Source organism: Cynocephalus volans, chromosome 3, assembly GCF_027409185.1.
Source record: "Cynocephalus volans isolate mCynVol1 chromosome 3, mCynVol1.pri, whole genome shotgun sequence".
NCBI lineage: Eukaryota > Metazoa > Chordata > Mammalia > Dermoptera > Cynocephalidae > Cynocephalus > Cynocephalus volans.
In genome coordinates this window covers 106,104,286-106,126,001 of record NC_084462.1, presented here as the reverse complement: position 1 = coordinate 106,126,001, position 21,716 = coordinate 106,104,286, and the positions used below count along the sequence as shown (strand labels likewise).

The window sequence follows — 21,716 nt, the reverse complement described above, 5'->3', positions numbered from 1 at the left end:
TCATTCATTCTCAAGGAATGTGAGTGTTTCCCAGACTTAATGGACAAGAAGTCCAAGATAGCTAAGAGAAGATTCAATAGGAAAGAGAATAAAACTAGAAGAACACAGTGAAAATAGCCTTACCTTATGGTTTCAGCTTGAAAATTCTGGATCTCATGAAGAGATTTTAAAGGGTGAGGCTGAAGGTACACACACAACAGTGAAACTGCAGTAGGAGGGATAGATGTTAAACATTAGAGTTAGGGAAAATGCCGGAGAGGGAGACAACACATTTTAGAGAGATTTTAGGACTAACTAGAAAATAAGACTCAGTTCTTACTAGAGGCCAGGGGTGTGGTGAGGGTAAATGGTGTTCAGAGAAATGTAATTTGTTTTTATCCTCTCCTCACTAACATCAGAATTTTTCCCAAATGGGATGAATATATAGTAAAAGTAGAATACATTCTGTATTTGATATTCAACAGATCTAAAGATAGTAACTCATAACACAATTTTAAAAAAAACGACAAACTACAACTGGTCTTTTGAAAGCACCCCCACGGACTGGTGCCTGGGGGTGTAATCCCTCTCTGCACTCCTTTTGCTTCACCTTTGCTGGTGGCAATGGGATCCCCCCTCAGGTGTGGGGGGAATGTGAGGGTGTCTGGCTGGTTGCCACAAACATACCAACCCACTCAAATTCTGGCAGCCCTTCCTCAACTCTGTGAGACCAGAGCCGGGAGCAAGGGACTGTTTTCCGTGGTGAGAGAGGAAAGACACTCCAAAACTGTCCTTCAGGGAGGGGTGAAGTGGCACAAATTGTCTCACAAGAGTTAGTCTGAAGCTCTTCAGTTTTTGTTCCTGGATGTATCTTGTCCTCATGTGTTGCTCTCTGACTGACCTCCCACCCTGCTCCAGCATATTCCCTAAACTCTGGTTTCTCTTTGATGCTATTTCCCGTATTTTTCTTCACAAATTGTCATCCTACAACTGCAATATCCAAACCAAACCCTCAGCTTGAAAGCAAAGGAAAGGTGGGGGAGTCCCAAGGGTTAGTTCAGAGAACAATTAATTGGTGACAGAGATGGAAAGCTGACTGTAGGAAGGGGAGCAGTTAGAGGCCTCATTCTTCTGTTTTCTTCCTGTTTAAGTATACTGTATAAAAAATACATGTGTGGAGGTGGAGAATGAGAGGTGGGAAAGGGGGACAGGGATTGAAGAGACTTAAAAATTGTTCCACATAAATTCTCTTCTGACTACACCAACCAGCTTCCCTTCATCTCTTCTCCCATCCTGCATATCTTCCCTCCTATTTTTATTTTTCAGCTGTTGTTATTCTAGTTATCTTCTGTTACAACCCTCTCTTAAGGATGAATGAATAGGGTTTACTCCTGAATCTGGCTTCTAGACACTTCACCCCAGATATCTCAGCTCTCCTTCCTGTCCTATGGTTCTTATGTCTGTTCTTAATCCAGCCTTTCTTGATTTAATCTCATTCAGAAATCACATTCATCTTCTGCTCCCATATAACCCCCTCTGGCTCCTTGCTGAGAATTCATTTCTTTTGAAAATGATCAAAAGATTCTTTTCCTCGTCCTGATGGTCTCCCCTGATGGTCTCTATATGGAGCCTTTCTCTAGCTTTATTCCAGCTCTTGATATAATATGATTCAAACTAAAGATGGCTCTAGTCCTGGTTGGTAAGAATTTTGGAAAAAGGAAAGGAAATGGTTCTGGGAAGGAAAGCAAGCATTGATGGCTGAACACAGGGGAGGCTAAAGAGGAATCCAAGGGATCCTGGGATGGAAGAAGATGAGACGTACACAACTCACCCATGCTTGAAATATCCCAACCTCATTCACCTCAAATGTTAGTATCACCAGTGACCCATAACATACTGAAGAGCCCGACAGTCTAATGTACTTCTCCTTAAGTCTCTTTTCTATAGTTACACAAGTCCTGTATACTAGAAATAGCTTTCTAGCTTCTATATAATAGTGTCCCTTTCAATTCATCCCTTCCAAAGTTCTGACAAGATCACTTAAGTTGGAGGATGGATGGTATGCGGGACATCTTCTGTTTACCCCTCTAGATCTCCTTATGCTCTGTGCCCCGTAAGACCAACCTTTCTGCAATACACCAACAGACATTTTTGTCATCTGGCTTGTTTGAGTTTGCCCAGTAAGAGACACTGGAAGTAGATAAAAGAGTAGAAGGAGAAAGAGGTTATTCCCCTGGTCCTTCCTTGTTGGGTCCCTGTGGGTTGGTTGCATCCCTCTACAAAAGGCCATAGCACTCATTGGATAGCCCTCTGATTTCTGGTAACTACTCCTTTTTCGCCAGCCTAGGGAACAGCATTGTTATTAGCCAGCCCCAGGGTATTGTGTCATCATTTGTTGCTTTGTCCAAATCCTGCCCACACCTTGCTAAATACTCCCTTTATTAAACTTGCCTCAATTATCCAGTGTACTATCTGTTTTCTTCTGGGATCTTAACATACAGGATGGGAAGATGGGAGGGAACGGTAAGGTAAAAGTTAAGGAAGGAGAAAAGAATCTGTATATTGAGCTTTTCTTAGAATCATAGAAACATGCCTTTGAAGCCCAGCTAGCTATGTGATCAAATTATTTAGCTTTTCTGAACGCCAATTTCCCTAGAGTTACTATGGGGATAATATCTACCTATTGGGGTTGTGAAAGTGAGATAATGCCTGTGAAAGCAATAGCACAGTGCCTGGTACACAGCAGGTGCTCAATGTACGAACTGTATTATTACTACACACTAGGCACTGCTCTGAGTGTATTAGATGTTGCTGCATTTAATACTGAAGGGAAGACACAATAAGATGGTGTTCAGGGAAATTATTTCCTGTGTTCAAAATATCTACCTACCTACCTACCTGCATCCCCCCCCCCCCCCGCCCTCTTGCCTGAAGCTTGCCTTCTCTCTAAGTGTGTAAAATAGAATTGTGAGGCTTGTATTTCCTTCTTTGTGGGGAGGGGAACAAGTTGGACAGGAGACAAAGACTGAAATAAGAATAAAACACAGGACACCTCGTCTGTGTTAAGGCTACCTGGGCTTCCACACTGAAAATATCAGAAGGAACAAACTGGTAAGGGTAACTGAATTCACAGTGCACTTTCTCTTTCCCCACTTCTCCACTAAGTCTGAGCATTCCTAAGTCTTTGCAGCATTCCTCGTCTCATGGGTTGGAGACTGGGCAACAGTCATCCTGTTTCTCCTCAATTCCAGATAACCTGCTTTTTAATTTGTTCTTAGCAGTTTTTAAGAGAAGCAACACATTGTAGGGGGTTACTCAAACTGGAAGACAATTGGTAGGGCAGGCCGAAGGAAAGCCACAAAGTCCCAGCTGAGCCCAGTAATCACCCTAGGCATTTATTTGGCGCCTTCCTCCCTTTCCAAACATACTGCTTTTTAATCCCTCAGCACAGGGCAGCTGGAAGGAGACGGAGTCTTAAAGAAGAGCAATAGTACTCCTGAGGCCACGCAGGGCTCAGTGTGAAAAACAGGAACATGATGAAAGTAGGTTCCATTTAGCCTGATCTGAAGAGTATGTTGGGCATGCTGTAGGTGGCTGATGCTAGGTACTGGGAGTGGGTGGGTGTTGTTAGTATAGGAAAAAAATCCATCCGTGTGGTTTCTGTTATTGAACCTCCTTCCCACTAAATGCTGGGAAATCTGGCTCATTTTCTCAACTCCTGTGGATACGGTGGGAAGGGATTGTCAGAATTTCAGCAATCCTCCTATGTCTGGAAACAGACCCTGCAACTGACTGAATGGTTAGGGGCCCTGATTCCAGAAGAAAATAAGGCATCCAATGCTTATCCTCCCTGTTCCACCACTTCCTGTACCGGGCAGCTTCTAGGCAACCAGGAGAAATGAAATACAATATGGCTGAACGGGAAGGGTAAAATGGGCATTTTATTACACATGGTAGCATAAATGGCACAAGAGTGAAATTTGGAATGATGGTCTTTATAACAATTCTCCAATTAGTAGGCGATCAACTTAAACATTCTTTTCACAGTCCTGAGGCAGGAAAGGGATCTCATGCAGGGAAAAGCTGGGTTCCAGTCTATGAGATGATGCCTAGTGAATGTCCTTTAGTCTCAGTGAAGAAATGTCCGAGGGCCAAATTCATTTGGGAGGTGTCTCCTGGGGGTTGGAAGGCCATCCTAGATAGGTCCATCAGAAAAGTCAGAAATCTCTCAGGCCCATAAGGCAATAAAGGCCATGAAGGCAAAACCAGCAAATACACAGCCCCACTTGGCTAGAGGGGCCTCAGGACCAGCTAGCTCCCGGGGCAGAATTTCTAGGAAGGTGACATACAGGAAAGTGCCTGCTGCCACACCCTCTAGCACGGCCTGGGCTAATCCCCTCCCTCCTTCAGAGTCCCCTCCAGCCACAGCCAGCCCTAGGGCTAGGCCCAGGGGGGACATGAGAGCTAAGGACAGTATGGAGAACATGGCCCATCGTGATCCAGTGCCTATCTGCACCAGCCGCAGTCCTACACCAAACACCACGAGCCCCTTATGAGCCAGGACGGCAAGACAGAGCTGCACAGTAGCTGCTACTGTTGGCTGAAGTCCCACAGCTAGACCTTCAAATACCGAGTGTAAGGACAGTGAGAGCAAGAGGATGAGGGCTCGAAGGGGACCCCGTGAGGGTGATGGTAGAGGTCCGTGGCTGTGGAGCCCAAGGACGTGAGCCCCACCCCATTCCTCCTCCTGCTCTGTTGATCTTCCAGCAGCCCCACGACAGCACTGCAATGCCAGTGACTCCAAAAAGAAGACAAAAAAGAAGCCCAGGGAGATGATGAGCTCTCCATAGGGATACTCGATCTAGGAACAGAAAGAGGGGCTGTGAGATGGGAAAGGAAAGGAAGACAGTGCACTGGATGGACATGGGACTGGGAGATTGAAAATGGGAAAATGTGGTAAATGAACACAAAAAAAGGTACAGAAAAGAAGCCAAGAGGAGTTAAGGACATACAACAAGAATGCCAGAGGGACTAAGAGACATAATATCAATAGGGATAGAAATACAGGAACACAGTGAGAAGCATGTCAGGTGGTTCAGGGAAAGAATGAAAGATTAAAGCAAGAGCTTTTTCTAGGGTTGCATAAACCCAAAGGACTGGATTAGCAGCTCCTTTCTTCTACAGTGTCTGAGCTGGGGAACAGAAGGTATTCCTGCTATTCCTCACATATTCCTCTCAGAAGGTCTGGGTATGAAAGGACTCTTCACCCTCCAGCTGGGGGCTGGTGGAAAATACTTACATGAGTTGAATCGGCATCATCAGAAGAATTTCCTCCGCTTTCTGTCCTGTTCTAGGGAGAAAGAAGCAGAAATTAGATGGGGGATGGAGCAGTTCAGCTTCCTGTACTGTTCCTTCAGCAATACTACTTTCCTTAAAGCCCAATGTGACCTGCTTTCATCGCTGCACACAACACAAGAGCTCTCATCTTCCCTGTCCCTCCACCCATGTGCTTGGCTCCATCACTTCCCTCCCTCCCTTCCATGGTTCTATTGATCATTCTGGCTTCACAGTCCTGAAGCTCGGCATCTCTGCTGCTCACCTGCACCACAAACTTCTGGATCTCTGATTCAATTCCCTCCAGGGCTTCAGCGGTCATGTGCATGAGCCCTGCTCCCAGGAAAACACCGGCAGAAGTGCAGCCCAGGAGGCTGAGGACCTGGCGGTGACGACCTAATAAAAAGCAGAGGTTACAACACACTTGGCATGAAGAGACAGACAAAGGTAACAAAAGAGCAACAGGTAGCACTCAATATCCCGAGGTTGGGGATGGTGAGAATCAGAGCAAGGAATCAGCATAGGGCTGAGATGAGACTGAGGTTATGGGACAAAGTTGGGATAGGGCTATACCTGTGGCTGCTTCAACCTGGAACCATTTGAAGCAGATGGGAATGAGGCCACAGCCCAGAGTGAAAGCCAGCAGGGCAAACAGGCAGCCAACTTTTACTCCTAGTAGTGGCTCCATCTCTGGGGTGCGGGAGCAGAAGCCTCAGAATGACAAATGGAGTTATTATCTTTGCAGCAGGAGTGGTATCTTAGGTGGTCAGAACTGGAGTGTCCACTTCCCTAAGTTTCAGGACACTGTTGGTATCCTTTCTGTTCTGTGTTGCCTCTGCTTGCGCAGCATTGCATAGCTGACTTGGGCCCTGCCCCAGCTTCCCGCCCTCCCCCTACATGGAGGCCCCTCCCCTGGCTCATGCCTTCCTGAGCTTTGAAACCAGAAACTCCAGACTCCCTGCCAGGCACAGCCCAGTGCTCTCTTCTCCTCTTCAATGCCATGACTAATCCAAGGGCTGTGGACAGTCTTAGTTCATGCCTGGGGTTGGTCTTATACAAAATGGAACAATCTACGGTGGCTAACTCCCAGCTATTTCGTGTTGGGGACAATCTGGTCCTGCCTCACTGAGGACATTTGATCTAAGCCTTCCATAGCCTCTCTACCCCATCCCAAATCTCACAGATTGCTATGCTGATACTTGAATCTCACCCTTTCAGAGGGGACTTGGGGCTGCCTGGGGTAAAGAGGTGGGGCTGAGAGGTGGTATTGCTGCCACTCTGTGGGAACTAATAGGTGATGGGGACTACTCTTTCCTTTAACCCCAGAAAAATAGCCCTAGGCATGGAATTATTTAGTGGGGAGTTGAGATTTTAGGTATTACAACACTGATACTGCCACAACTTGATTGTGCCTATTCCTTGATATGAATTGTAAGAGAGAGACTTTGAGTTTTAAGACAAAGAAAGTTCCTCTAATCTTGAAAGAGCAAGGCCTAAGGGAAAACAGAAACGAAGGCAGTAAATGGAAGAATCCTGCCCAAATATATAGGGGTGAAGATAGAAGATTCAGTCCTGAAAGGAATCAACTCTTGAAAGAACTGTATGGGCAAACTCTAGGGTAGCTGAAGGACCCTGGGAAAGACAGATGAGGAGATAAAGATAAGGACTAGGCAGCTGCTGGCTCCCCTATTCAGGTGGCTTGAAGAACAACTGTGAGACCTGCTGAGCCAGTTCCAGAGAGCTGGGATGACTTTCCTCACTATTCCTGATTCTCTTTCAGGGAAAGTCCCGGTCTCTGATAGTAACTGAATTTTTACAGGACAGGGTAAGCTAGAAATTTGTGTGGGAAGAATGGCACTGAAAATCTGAGTATTCTCTTCATTACATGATAGGCCAGGACAACTGACTCTTATCCCTTTTAAGAATCACAAAATCCACTTCCATTCTTTAAAAATTTATTATGATGATTATTATTACTAAAACCTCAAACACACACAGACACATGGGGGTACCAGCACTCTCATCCTGGATACCAGGTAGCTTCTGCCTTGACAGGCATGGTAGAAGAAAATACTTGTTACACATCCTTGTCAACTCTCAGGGAGATCTTGAGAAGGGGATGGAGGAAACTCAGATGGAGTGATCACAGGTAGACGATCTCCCCAGGAGCTGGCACGGGAACAACGATACAAATCCCTATGAGAAAAAGATGTCAATGTGGGCTGCAGGATCTTGCCATGTCCCACTAATTTTGGTCACACCCCTATTTATACCTGCCATGCCGGCGGGCTGTGACCACAGCATGCTGCATATGCCCATCTGGACAGCACAGGTGACAATGCACATGGCGAGGCCGTTTAAGGACAGGCTGGGTGATACGGGGCCAGCGATCAGCCTCCTCTGGAGAACCCCGGGCAAGGATCACCATAGAGAACTTTTCCTCTTTTGGTTTCTTGTTCTAAGATAAGGATAAAAGACTGTTTAGAGGAAAAAGATATGGGAAAAACTTTTAAACCTCCTCCCCCCATTCCTGAAGTTCTTTTCCATATTCTATACATTATATAACCGCAGGCCCTAAAATCGCCAGGCTATTCTCCTAATTCTCCAACTCCTCCCACCTCTTGATTTCTTTTCTTCCAGTTTTCCCAGGCTGTTTTCTCCCTGCTGCAAAATTCCCAAGGTACATACCCACTTGAAAGGGATGGGATGGTAAGCCTGGGAGAAGCTACAGGCCAGGGGCTTAGAGGCTGTCAATTGGGGACAAGGAAGTTCATGGGGACACTGTGAACACACATAAAGACATGATATATGATGAAAGAGCCACTGATCATAGAATTTAAAAACAAAGAATGATAGAGAGTCAAGAGGGGCAAGAAAGAAGGGAGCATAGGAGCAGAGGGTAGGGAGAGCCAGGAGAATCAATAGGTAGAAACCGAATAGGGACAAAGTAGTGGAGAGTGACTCATCATTACTCTCTCACTTTTCCTGCGCACCTGAGTTCAGATCTGTGTGCTGCGAGAGGCAGAAGTAATACTCACTGGGGCAAAGACAAAACCAGGTCGAGAGTCCAAGGGTGACTTCTCTTTTCCCTGAAATCAAAGGAAATCAAAGAAATAAAACTGGGCCTGAGGAATCTTATTTTCATAATTCAATCTCTGCACTCAGTAAATTGAGGAATCTATCTACATTCAATTCTAATAATGATTAACTATGTCCTTTGCATTAAGCTGGCTGCATCTAATACTCAAAACAAAGAACTTTCTCTTTGCAGGAGGAGAAAGGCAGGAACTTGGCACATACTATGGTATTCTCCCTTGTCAGCAACCTCTACTCTCAAAAAAGTCCCACTCCAGGACAATTACATTTAAGATTATACAGTGGTTCAAACCCTCCCACAGAGACTAGTTTCTTAGCTCAGCAATGCCCTAGATCAGGGGCTGGCAAAGGTTTTTGTTTGAAGGACCAGAGAGTAGGCAAAAATCTGTTTTTGTCCCAACTATTCACCTCTGCTGTTTGTAGTGTGAAAGTGGTCATGGACAACAGAAAGAAACATGAATAAGCATGGCTCATACAAAGACACGTAGTGGACCAGACTTCATCCACAGGCCCTCCTTTGCCAACCATTGCCCTGTATCATGAAGACTTCATATGCCTAGTTTCCTGAAAGTCACTCTTACCAATGTACGGTAGAGTCTCTTTAGTTTTCAAGGGAGTAACAGTAATTACTCCGACAGATGGGCACGGAATAAAAGAAGGAGAAGGAATCTTACCTTAAGGACCAGGTCCCTGGCATCCATAAGAAGGTGGTGCCCAGCTTTTGTTCCATTCTCCACCAATACCTGTTCACAAAAGGAGAAAATAAGCAGAAGCCCTGAATTACATAAAAGCATAAACGTCAGTAGCTCTCTAAGAGCATTAGCAGGTAAAGCTGTTGTCCTAAAAGGAAATGGGCATTATATATAAGATGAAGATGGAGACCCTAAAGAGAGATAAAGAGACCTGTAAAAAAAAAACATGTTCAAGAATGAAGACAATGAGGGGCCGGCCCGTGGCTCACTCGGGAGAGTGCGGTGCTGATTACACCAAGGCCCCGGGTTCGGATCCCATATACGGATGGCCGGTTCGCTCACTGGCTGAGTGTGGTGCTGACAACACCAAGTCAAGGGTTAAGATCCCCTTACCGGTCATCTTTAAAAAAAAAAAAAAGAATGAAGACAATGAGAAAAAGAAGGGAAAGAAATCTCTAATGAGAGAAGGAAAGATATAAAATCCATGCAGCTGCTTTTAGATTTGAGAGGAAAAAGATTTCAACTCACCAGAAAATGAAGTGTCTTGCGCCATAAGGTTTGAACTACCTCAGCGCGGTCAGCCTTGCTGGGCAGTTCACTTAGGGAAAAGGCTGACACGACCATATCAAATTGTACCTGGGGACCAAGACAAAGAATATGACAGATCTGACACTTCCTCATTTCCAGAGTTCAACGAAGTCCTATCCTCTGAATTTCTTCTATTGCTTTTTTTTTTATCTTCCAACAGTCAATGCTGGGTTACAAAGCTGAGGCCACTGTTCTCCATCTGCCACATTCCACATTTAGAATACTCTAAACACTGCCACTTGCCTTTGGTGATACAGGTAGAAACTGTCTGAAAAAGACACCTGGAACATAAGGCTCCCCAGATTCTGAACCACCTGTGCAGGAAAGAAGAGATGTAGCAAGTATGAGTGCATATAAAGTTAATGGCCACAGGAATAATCTGAAGAGATTCCAGACAAGAAACATGGCCCCGAGAAGAAAGAAAAATACTAGGTAAGAGGGAGATGCAATAGGGTAAGTAAATATTAAAAAGGGCAAAGAGAATAGGGTCTTCTGTCCTGTTAACCTTACTCAACCCACCCACAGTCCAGCAAAGGCCTCTAACACCCTCTGCTTGACCACAGCATTGGGAGACCAACTTCGTCTTAACTTTTAGCCCTCTCCTCTCCTTCCCAATAAAACACCCTTTCTAGTACTACTTTGCTTTCTTAACTCCCTCAACTTTGAAAGAGCCCTTCCTTATACCTTGTCCTCACCTTTCAGTAGCTTTTCTGCCAAATTCAACATTGCGGCTGAGCTGTCCACACACATATATTCACGTAGGCTCTGGCCCCAAGTACTGTAAGCAGCCCTAAGATGGTAAAATATGAGTCACCAGATCTCATGACAAAGAGTCATCCCTAGAAGAAATTTATCTACTCCCAACCCAACCACTGGGGAAACATGGTGTTATATTACAGTTGTTGAAAAAACTAACAAGGTTATCTTCTATTTCACTTACAACTCCTTAAAAAGATGCAGACTCAAAAAACTATTTGTTGACAAAAGAAATTTTGATTTATATGTAAATCCTATGCCCTATACTAAATTCCTTTCCTTTTTAACCTTTCTTTAAATATGGGCCTTTTGGGCCGAGCCTGTGGCGCACTCGGGAGGGTGCTGCGCTGGGAGCGCGGTGACGCTCCCAGCGGCCGCGGGTTCGGATCCTATATAGGAGTGGCCGGTATACTCACTGGCTGAGTGCCGGTCACGAAAAAGAAAAAAAAGAAAAAAAAATATGGGCCTTTTTTCACTTGACATTTCTTTAAATTCTGGCTCCAATCCATATAGCTTGTTCTGTCTTGCCTAATCTGAGGAAAGAAACATTCTAAGTTCCTAATTTTCATATTCTGCCTTTGGTTTCCCCATCTTTTGATAATGGACTGGTATGAGTATGGTTCTGTAGAGCTAGAATTGATAAAAACAGGGCTAAAGAAATTTACTTACCAGGTGACAGAACCAGTACCTGAGCCAAAGTCCATCAAGGTTTGTGGCTGGAACTCTGGAATTCGAGCCCGAATCTGAGAAATATAAAACACCCCTCAGTAGGGTAAGTAGACATTAATTTAGGGCCTTGGTAAATATGAATTAGGGGACTATGACAGAGAAGGTAAGACGTGAATGTCTTGAGATTCAATGCAAATATCTTACAAAACAGGAAGCTCTTAAAACAGTTATTCTCAAGCTTTTTTGGAGGGCCTGCCCGTGGCTCACTTGGGAGAGCATGGTGTTGACAACACCAAGTCAAGGGTTAAGATCCCCTTACCGGTCATCTTTAAAAAAAAAAAAGAAAATAAAGGTTTTTTGGGTCACAGAATCCTTTCAGAGGATAAAGAGAGCCTCTTTAAAAAAAGCTGCATGAGGGCTGGCCCGTGGCTCACTCGGGAGAGTGCGGTGCTCATAACATCAGGGCCACGGGTTCAGATCCCATATAGGGATGGCTGGTTAGTTCACTGGCTGAGCGTGGTGCTGACAACACCAAGCCAAGGGTTAAGATCACCTTACCAGTCATCTTTAAAAAAAAAATAAATAAAAAATAAAAAAGCTGCATATGCAATGGCCCAAGAATCCTTACCTCATTAAAAACTACTTTATGAATAAAGGAAGTGATGGCAAAAGGGTTCAGGTTGTAAGTTGAGAGACTTTCACCTCATGGAATGCCCTGGAGACTGCTGCAAAGCCACCATCCAGTCTTGCTGCCATATATACCAGGCTCAGTCCCTCATTGTATCTGCCACAAAATCAAAGAGTCAGATCCACTGGGAAATGACCTCCACTCCATAAATGAAATCTTTGGAAAGGGCTACTCCAGCTCAACCCTTTCACTCCCCAATACAGAAGGGTCCTCGGGAGCATACAACCCAGGTAGCTTTTTCAAACACTAACTTATGTAATTGTACGCCCCAAACTCTCCTTCTAAATTCCAAGTTTTCTTTCTTTTGCTCCCTTACCTCAGTTCTTGCCAATGGTAGGTAGTTTTGCGCAGGGCATGGAAAACTGCTCCACGAAGTTTCTCCTCTGTCTGAGGTAAGTCTGGGGTGAGAATAAGGACTGGAAGTGAGGACCTAGGGAGAACAGGGCTCAGATCCAATATTTGAATGTACTGTGCACTCAGTCTTCCTCCACTCCCACCCAGGAAAAGCCTCAGAGCTGAAGAGAGAAGCTAAATGTAGAGAAAAACTTCAGGTGAGAATAACAATAATAAATGCTACCACCGGGGAGTATCAGATAGTATTTTGTCTCTAACAGCAGTCTATTTAACTTAACCAATCCTAGTGCACAGGTTTTGTTTTATATTAAAGAGAAATGTGATCAAAATTTAAAGGATAGTGGCTGGCCCGTTAGCTCAGTTGGTTCGAATGTGGTTTTATAACACCAATGTCAAGGGTTTGGATCCCGGTACAGGCTAGCTGCCAAAACAACAACAACAATAACAACAACAAATTTGAAGGATGGGATGAGAACAACATTTTGTGGTTATCTTCACTTCCCCCCCCAAACTTAAGATCTCCAATGTTCCTATGAAGAGGGAAAGATCTTGAAAATCTAAGTTTCGTGACTGTGTTCAGTTCAATACTACTTAGCAAGTATCTACTGATCATCTGCTCTGAGTTGGGTATTGCTAGAAGCCTAAAGAACACAGATGAGGGCCGACCCTGTGGTGCACTCGGGGGAAAAAAAAAAAAGAACACAGATGAATAAAAGGCAGGTCTGTAATATGAAAGAGCTCACCATCAGGATAATTACTTGAAAAATTACACTTATTCTTCTATTCTTGAAGAGAATTTCAGTACTAGATAGGGAGCCATATAGGAACTTTATTTCAGCTAAATAAAAAACCAAAGATCTAGATTTCAACAGTGGGGCACACTCTGACCTTTACCCACATCGCGAGAGCAATCTCTGGAATAATCTACCTTCTCTACTTTGTAAGGAATCATTGAAACAACTGCTCTCACCAGAAAGTCAAACAAAAAACTGAGTATGAATTTGACAGACTGTAAAATTATTTCTAGCTCTTCATTTCCCACTGATATTTCCATCTGGCCTACTCTCTAATTCTTCTGAAGTCCTACCCGAGTTTTCCAAGAATTTTTTCTCAAGGTGCACAGCCCGTCTTTGCAACTCCTCTGGCTCTGCAGGTAAATGTCGGCTCCAGAGATAATTGGTCAGTGCTTGCACCTGTTTCTCCACACTGGGCACGGCGCTCTCTATGGGCCAAAGAGGAAACGCGGTATGACGTGCGCGCAGGCGCAGGCCCGTCTCTTCTCGGGCCTCCCTTTACCGCCGTTACTCACCGAGCAGCAGTAACTGCGCAGCGTCAGCGAGTGCCCGCGGCAGCCGCACGTGCGGTAGCTGCAGGATGCCAGGGTGCTGGCGATGCGGCCTCTTCTCCAGAAAATCGGACTTGTTGTCTACTTGGGTCACGCCGGGCACGAGGGAGGCGAGCGCCTGCGTGGCGGGAGAGAAAAGCTGATTGCCGGTCGGAAAGGAAGGTTGCGGGCGCTCGCTAAGCGGACAGGCTTTCGGCGAGCAGCGAAAGTACGTACTCACCCGGGACTGGGGGGCTACTCGAAGGCCGCGGCGCCATCTGCCTGATGGCACTAGGTACCTCAATCCCCCCACGGTCGCCATGGCTCCGAGGCGAGCCGGAAGCGGAACCGTAAGTCTCTGGGACCGTAAGTCTCAACGCGGCGGTGAGCGTCTTCCGCGGAATAGTGCCCGAGACAGTATCATCCAATGAGAAGAGCGAGTGCTTGCTGGCAGCCAATAAGCCATCTCTATGCAAATTTCCTTCAGGCGGAAATCGTACGTGGGCGGGACTTTGGCGGCCAGTTCGGAAGTTGTCAGCGGAAGGCGAAGCGGCTCGACGGCTGATTAGGGACCTGTCGCGGGTGGCAGAAATGGAGGGGGCTTATTATTTTTCAGAATGTAATATAAGTAGTGGAAGAACAACTCAGTAGCTTTTCCTTGCAATAAGAACTCAATAATATCTCTGCCTATAAAAGTCACCACTATTGTTTCAATGTTATGATTTAATCGGTGAGTAAAAGTAGTATCTGTTTATATGTATTAGATAAACAGATACAAGTAGGGACAACTAGTTTTGTTTGTAATTATATATAAAAAATTTTAGAGGAAATTACATGCTCCCATTTTCAAGCAACTTCTATAGGGTAAGCACTTTACTTAAATTGACTCTTTCAAAGGGACTGGCTGGTTTGCTCAGTTGGCCAAAGCTGAGTGTTATAACACTGAGGTCAAGGGTTCGGATTCCTTCATTTAACCCTCACCACAACCCACAAGGTCTATACTATTATCCTTGTTTTTAAGATAAGTAAACGGAGGCCCAGATAGTTAACAGATAGTAGCGGCAGAATCAGGAGTGTCTTTCTCGAAAGCTGGAGTGTTCCTATTTATTCTGGGCTCCTCTTAGGGTTGCTGGATGCGGAGTATGTTTAGGGAAATCTTATTCCTCTTCTTCTGTTTCTTTATCTCTAAAATAGGAACAACCATCCATTATGACCTACCTGTATTATCAGGTTTATTTTCTAGATATAATGTTTCCCTAATAAAATATGTATTCTAGAATGTGAGAGATGGAAAGGGGTCTTCATTCCTGTGGATCTTACCCTTAACATGCCCAAGGACCCCTGTCATTATCCCTGCCTGTGAAATACATGGTTTATAACATTCTAGATAAGCTAGTATGTTTACTTTTGGCCATTTATATTAAACACATACATATATCGTTGTCAAGCAAAACTTCTAATTACCTGATTTAAATGATATCGTCACTACAAAAACTCAGCGTTAGCTCATGCCATTCATCTGTAATGTGAGTAAATGTGTGTTTTCAGTAAGGTTTTGGAAATATGTAGTATACTAGTTCTTTTTTTGTTTTGTTTTGCTTTACTTTTTATTGAAGCATAATTGATTATACATATTTTGGGGGTTCAACGTTGACTACCATCACCTGTGTACAATGTATGTTGAGCAAATCAATACTATTAGCATATTCATTATTACAAATCGTAATTATTCTGTATGCCTCTTATCCAATCTCTCCCCCTCTCCCACCTCTAATAACCCTAGATTTATTCTCTCCTTCTGAAAGATTAATGGTTATTCTGTTGATTTGTTGCCTAGATGACCTGTCTTGTGCTAAGAGAGGGGTGTTCAGGTCGCCCACTATTATGTAGAACAGATGCTTCTTCTATCACTCTGGAATGGGATTTGTGGAGAGAGACATCTTCTTTTTTTCAGTCTCCATTGGTGACTCTCCTTGTGTCCATGCAGTCGAATGGCCCCTGCACAATGGTTGTTGCTTCTGTTGTGGTGTCTGGCTACTTTTGTGTCAGCTGTGGCTATTGTGGCTGCGGTGGGTCACCAATGTGGAAGTGGTGTTTTTAGCGTGGTCCTTGCCTGGGGTGGCTCCTCTGGCTCCATACCTCAGGACCCCGGGTGGGCTCATGGTGGCAGTGGCTGCATGCCTGGATGCGGAAGGATGGGTCGACCCCAGCTCCATCTGTAGTATATTAGTTTTATCTAGTGTGGCATACTTAGGGAGAGGGGAAGGAGTTGTTTCTCACTGGCACTTGAGTTCATACCTTCCCTATAGCTGCTTTTCTACCCTGCCACTCTTTGGGGCTAAAAATCCAAACGTGGTTTCCTGTTACTAGGCAATTATCTGAGGCTGTGGGCGAAGGATATTATTTGAAGGTGAGCCGTCAACCCAAAACATCCAGGTTTGGTCATTCAGTCAATGCCTTCCCCTGTGTTTCAGGATGGCAACTGTTGCATTAAGAAGTCAAATAAGGTTGAATTACAGGATTTTTTTGGAGTATTTACTAAGATGCAAAAGAAGATTTTATATCTATGTGGTGATCACTAATACATAATCCTTGTGTTCCCCACCTTAAGTGAGTCTCTTCTTCTATTGCATTCAGGAAATTGCAGAATTTAAGGGCTTCGTAAATATTTTTGTTGTTGCCCTCCTTTCAACAAAGATGAAAACCAATTCTTATTATAAAGCCTTTTATTACTGGACAGACACGGGGAGAGAGAGGCCCTCGAGGCTGAAAGATCATGAGGAGAAAGAACTCAAGTATTGAATCATCCCAGCTGGGGACAGGTCAAGCCTTTAACATTTCTTTCCTCGTTAAGACTTGGAAGATCAGGAGGTCCAGAATGGCTGCTAAAAAGAGTTCATAAACCTACTACATTTGAGATATAAAAACTTGGGGGTGGAGGTGACAATGGTAACAGAACCATTTATAGAACCTAATTCGGGAGGTACTGGTGAGCTATGGATGGACCTACTGTAGGGCCTTATACATTCCTGCTATGGTAGATAGTTACAGAACAGCTCCCAGTCAGTCACATTTTGCATAATCACAAATGCATAAATTGCATTTATGGCCTTCTGTAATCCTTCCCCACATTAACTCTGGGATGGCTGTGACTTGCTTTGACCAATGGAATGTGACCATATGGAATTTTAAAGGCTGGGTCTTGTAGCTTTTCACCTTTTTGGAGCTCTGAGCATCATGTAAGGTTCACCTATCCTGCTAGAGGACCATGTGCAGAGAGTGATCCTGGAGGGTGAATGAACATGAGGAGAGAAAGGCTCCAATGTCCACTCATCCCAGCGAGGGGACCCAATATGTGAGTGAGATCTTAAATTAAAACCACAAGGGCGAGCCCAACTGACAACACTGGAGCTGTCCAGACTTGAGCTAACCCAGCTGACCCCAGCCAATTTACATAATAGTTAATAAGTAATTGCTGTTTTAAGCCACTAAGTTTTGGGGTGATTTGTTATGCAGCGGAAAATAACTGAAACACCATCTGCTTTCCCAGTCCACTATTTATCCAGTGGCATCTCCTAACTTTATCTTCTTCTTCTGGATAACTGGCTATTTCCCTTAGTCTCCCTCTTCCAGAGATGATAGCCTCAATTTATTTTTTTTAATTTGTAAATTAAAAAATTTTTTAGTGAAACGTATTGATTATACATATTTGTGGGGTGCAGAGTTATATTTTAATACATGTATACAATGTGTATTGATCAAATCAGGGTAATTAACATATCGTATTCATCATTATAAAACAAACATTTCTTTTTTGATGAGGACATTTGATCTCCTCTCTTCTAGCCATCTGATAACATGCAGCAAATTATTGTTAATTATAGCTGCTTAGCTCAACTGTACACCAGTAGAACTTATTTTTCCTACCTGGCTGTTTTGTGTTCATTAACCAGCCTCTCACTATCCTCCACCCCCTTCTTCTCTGCCTCTAGTAATCACAGTTCTGCTCTCTCATTGCAAAAGCTTCAACTTATAATTTATTTGTATATTATTATTTTTTTAGCTCCTACTTATGAGTGAGATCATGTGGTATTTTTTTTTTTCTTTGACTGGCTTATTTCACTTTAACATAATTTTCTCCAAGCTCATCCATGCTGCTGCAAATGGCAGAATTTCATTCTTTTTTATGGCTGAGTAGTATTCCATTGCTTATACATAACCACATTTTCTTTATCCAGTTGTCCATTGATGGACATTTATGTTGGTTCCATATCCTGGCTATTGTGAATAGAGCTGTGATAAACATGAGAGTGCAAGTATCCCTTTAGCATACTGACTTCCTTTCTTTGGAATAAATAGCTAGTAGTGGGATTGCTAGATCATATGGCAGTTCTACCTGTAGTTGTTTGAGAAACCTCTATACTGTTTTCCATAATGGCTGTACTAATTTACAACCCCACCAACAGTGTATAAGTAAGTGTTCCCTTTCTCTGCATCCTTGTCAGCATCTGTTATTCTCTGTCTTTTTGATAATAGAAGGTCTAACTGGGGTGAGATGATATCCCAATGTGGTTTTGATTTGCATTTCTCTGGTGATTAATGATGCTGAGCATTTTTCTTATACCTGTTGGCCATTTGCATGTCTTCTCTGACAAAAGTCTATTCAGTTCCTTTGCCCATTTTTAATCAGATTATTATTATTATTTTTTTTTACTATTGAGTCATTTGAGTTCCTTGTGTATTCTGGATATTAATCCCTTGTTGGATGCATAGGTTGCAAATGTTTTCTCTTGTTCTGCAGGTTGTTGACTGTTTTTTGCTCTCTTAATTGTTTCCTTTGCTGTGCAGAAGCTTTTTAATTTGACGCAATCCTATTTATTTTTTCTTTTGCTGCCTGTGGATAGCCTCAATTTAATCATGAAAGGTCTGGGTCCTTCTGTGGAAACTCAGAATGTTTTCATGTTAATTCCCTACAAAAAGAGAAATACCGCATGATCTCACTCATAAGTAGGAACTGAAATACAGATTTTTCTCTTTCTTAATTATTTTTTTTTTCTCCTTCCTATTAGGGCAGTCCCTTTACAGATTCAGTTAGGTAAAGAATTTAGATATACAGGATCCCAACTTTTGTACTATGTGTTTAGAGTACCACGTCGTAAGAGAAGTGTGTAGATCTCATTTGAGCTGACCCCTCAGACTACTTTTGGTCTCTGAGCTATACTTACTTTGTTCACTTGATTTTAACTTTGTAACACTTATAATAAATGTAATTAAATAATTTTTGCATGTGGTTATTTAATTAATATCTATGTTCTCAAAACTGTGAGTTCCATGAGGGCAAGGAAAATATCTCTTCTGTTTATCTTTGTGTCTTGAGCACCTAGCAGAATACTTTATCCATAGTAGGTGAACAATAAAAATTTGAGAAACTAATAAATTAATAATATCATTATTTTAAAATAATTCTTTAATAAACACGTTCCCAGATGACTTGATTTGTACTTTCGTTAACAAACAGCTTGACTACAATTCACTGTAAGAATGTTTATATTTATTCTACTAGTAGTAGCTAAGATTAGATCGTACACTCAAAGACTATTGAATGTAGAGTTAGAAAAGTCAGAGGTATCAGTGAGGCCATCTGATCACTAAGATGGGTCTGTATTAGTCAGGGTTCTCCAGAGAAACAGAACCAAGAGGATATTGATGGAGTTTGGATGTGTTGTCCCCTACAAAACTCATGTGGAAATTTGATCTCCAATGTGGCAGTGTTGGAAAGTGATTGAGTCATGGGGGCGGATCCCTCATGAATGGATTAATGCTCTCCCTGGGGGAGGGGGGATTAATGAGTGAGTTCTCGCTCTATTAGTTCCTGCGAGAGCTTGTTGTTTATAGGACCCTGACACCTCCTCTCTCTCTCTCTCTTGCTTCCTCTCACCATGTGATCTGCTTGTACCCGCCGGCTGCCTGCCACTTTCCACCATGAGTAGAAGCAGCCTGAGGCTCGTGCCAGATGCAGCTGTCCCAGAATCGTAAGCCAAATAAACTTCTTTCCTTTATAAATTACCCAGTCTCAGGTATTTCTGTTATAGCAACACAAAACAGACTAAAACAGAAAACACACAGACAAACACACATAGAAAGTGATTTACTATAAGAAATTGGCTCATGTGCTTATGTAGGCTGATAAGTCCAAAATCTGCACAGTGGGAAGTCAGACTGGTGAATAAGGAAGAGCCAATGTTTTAGTTTGAGTCCAAAAGCCATCTACTGGAGAATTCTTCTTGCTTCGGGATAAGGTCAGTCTTTTTTTCTATTCAGGCCTTCAGCTGATTGGATAAAGCCCACACCTACATTATAGAGGGCAATCTGCCTTACTCAGTTTCCACCAATTTAAATGTTAATCTTATCCAAAAACACTCTCACAGAAACACCCAGAATAATGTTTGACTATATATCTGGGCACCCTGTGGCCAAACCAAGTTGACACATAATATTGGCCATCACAGGATCTTACAGAATGATAGTACTTTGGACAATTAACCAGATTCTAGGATCTAGACTTTAGTTTGCAGGTTCAGAAATTCAGGTTGTCAGTAAACACAGAATAATCGGGCATGGGAAACTGATTCATGCTGACCAAACTCACAGAAGACTGATTATAAATATCAAAGCCAACATATGTTCCATTGGTAGATATGCATTTCTAGGGATGAGACTACTCATGATGTCCAACCAGAGCTTCTATACAGTGTCAAGGTAATTGGGAATCTAAGTCTTTGAGGAAAGATTTGGACCTTGTGGAATGAGAGTAAAGAAAGGGGGAAGATGCTTTTGAGGGCTTTTTAAAAATCCAGGCCATGGAAAGATATGATGACCATTCCTGTCCACAATTAAGTTATCATCTGTCATGACCAGTACATAAAGCTTATGAGATTCAGTGTCTTTTTGAAAAATTTTGGGAAAAAATGAAAATTAAACTATTATTCTTTGGAATCCCTGTTTTTACCCTTGTGGGCTACTGTCCTTCCAGCAATCATATTTTCATGTGTTACTGATGGTTATAGATCCACATAATGTGGTATGTAAACAGTGGCAGTGGGCAAGCTGATTTTACAGGGCATACCACAATGTTTAAGTATTACTTTAATTTGCCATATAGTGCAACTAGCACACCACACCTATGATTTTGTGGATATTATTTCTTAGGATAAGGTTATTGATTTAAAGAAAAAATTACACAAATGATAGTATGGATATGAGAAAAGTCATGAAGACAAAAAGAACTTATATTTGGGAAATAGTGAGATAAACAATCATGCTTCCTAGAGTTCATTCCACTCATCTAGATGGCTTAATTTTTTGGTGGGTGAATCCACCCATTTTCTGACAAGAGCTGCTGCAGTTTTTCCTCCAACATTTATAAGGATCATTCTTTCCTCAAAACAAAGTATTTTTGCCCACTGAAAAACATTTTCTAGGCTCATACTTGGGCTTCTGCCTGTCTCATAGTTTTTGTTTGAGGCATCGAGGCTTGCTGTTAAGGAAAGTGTGTGGGTTTGTGAAATAGCTCATTAGGATGGAATCAGAACTCTGACTTACTAGCACGGACACTTAGACAAGGTATCATACCTTTTGAAGTTACCAGGGAGAGATAAGTTAGCCAATACCAGACACAGATGAACAGTAAGCATGATAGTCACTCTGGATCCTGAGCACATGTGAGGTTTTGTGACATCTCTGTGAAAGTGGGCATCATAGTACTTATGAGTCAGCATAGCTTTGATGCTTAAATTTAAAAATAAGTTAAAGTATCTGAAAAAAAATAAATAAGGCTGGCCAGTTAGTTTAGCTGGTTAGAGCACAGCCTTGTAATACCAAGGTCAAGGATTCGGTTCCCCATACCAGCCAGCCACCAAAAAAAAAAAGTATCTGATACAAAAATACATGTTTCAAAGAGTTAATGATTTCCTTTTCTATTTCTGTGCCTCCTTGGAAAACCATAGGGCAGATGAATGGAGAATGATGCTGTCAGTCACTTTGGGTTGCTATAACAATGTACTACAGACTGAGTAGTATATAAAAAACAGAAATTTATTTCTCACAGTTCTGGAGGCTGAAAGTCTGAGATTAGGGTACCACCATGGTTGGGTTTTGTTGAGAGCTCTCTTCAAGGTTGCAGAGGGTCAACTTCTGGCTGTACCACCACATGTCAGAAAGAGAGCTGAAGAGCTCT

General features: G+C 42.9%; 2 protein-coding genes across 4 annotated transcripts; both read right to left on the bottom strand.

Moving 5' to 3' along the window:
* Window positions 1-3,902: 3,902 nt before the first annotated feature.
* On the bottom strand, window positions 3,903-6,001 carry LOC134373805 (zinc transporter ZIP2-like). Its single transcript, XM_063091829.1, has 4 exons — window positions 5,887-6,001; window positions 5,579-5,709; window positions 5,279-5,329; window positions 3,903-4,840 (listed from the first exon to the last, which is right to left on the bottom strand). Exons 1-4 carry the CDS (start codon window positions 5,999-6,001, stop codon window positions 4,208-4,210), a joined length of 930 nt encoding a protein of 309 aa, XP_062947899.1. The 3' UTR covers window positions 3,903-4,207.
* A 1,257-nt stretch (window positions 6,002-7,258) lies between these two features.
* On the bottom strand, window positions 7,259-13,824 carry METTL17 (methyltransferase like 17). 3 transcript variants are annotated; one of them, XM_063090229.1, is made up of 14 exons: window positions 13,722-13,824; window positions 13,466-13,619; window positions 13,244-13,378; window positions 12,119-12,200; window positions 11,817-11,898; window positions 11,115-11,188; window positions 10,385-10,479; window positions 9,933-10,003; window positions 9,630-9,737; window positions 9,084-9,152; window positions 8,352-8,402; window positions 8,002-8,094; window positions 7,587-7,771; window positions 7,259-7,509 (listed from the first exon to the last, which is right to left on the bottom strand). In XM_063090229.1, the coding sequence occupies exons 1-14, from the start codon at window positions 13,800-13,802 to the stop codon at window positions 7,404-7,406; spliced, it is 1,386 nt and encodes a 461-aa protein (XP_062946299.1). In that variant the 5' UTR covers window positions 13,803-13,824; the 3' UTR covers window positions 7,259-7,403. The 3 variants fall into 3 exon arrangements, with proteins under 3 accessions (XP_062946299.1, XP_062946301.1, XP_062946302.1); XM_063090231.1 differs by having other exon boundaries at window positions 7,259-7,482; XM_063090232.1 differs by lacking the exon at window positions 8,002-8,094.
* Between the last annotated feature and the right edge of the window lie 7,892 nt (window positions 13,825-21,716).

Coding starts and splice junctions, on each gene's coding strand:
- METTL17 (XM_063090229.1), bottom strand. CDS start 13,802: ATGGCGACCGTGGGGGGATTGAGGTACCTAGTGCCATCAGGCAGATGG. Junction 12,201..13,243: donor AAAATTCTTGGAAAACTCGG/GTAGGACTTCAG, acceptor TTCTCACCCCAG/ACTTACCTCAGACAGAGGAG. Junction 7,772..8,001: donor ATCCCATCCCTTTCAAGTGG/GTATGTACCTTG, acceptor TCCTTATCTTAG/AACAAGAAACCAAAAGAGGA.
- LOC134373805 (XM_063091829.1), bottom strand. CDS start 6,001: ATGGAGCCACTACTAGGAGTAAAAGTTGGCTGCCTGTTTGCCCTGCTG. Junction 5,710..5,886: donor CCAGGTTGAAGCAGCCACAG/GTATAGCCCTAT, acceptor GCTTTTTATTAG/GTCGTCACCGCCAGGTCCTC. Junction 4,841..5,278: donor ATGATGCCGATTCAACTCAT/GTAAGTATTTTC, acceptor TTCTGTTCCTAG/ATCGAGTATCCCTATGGAGA.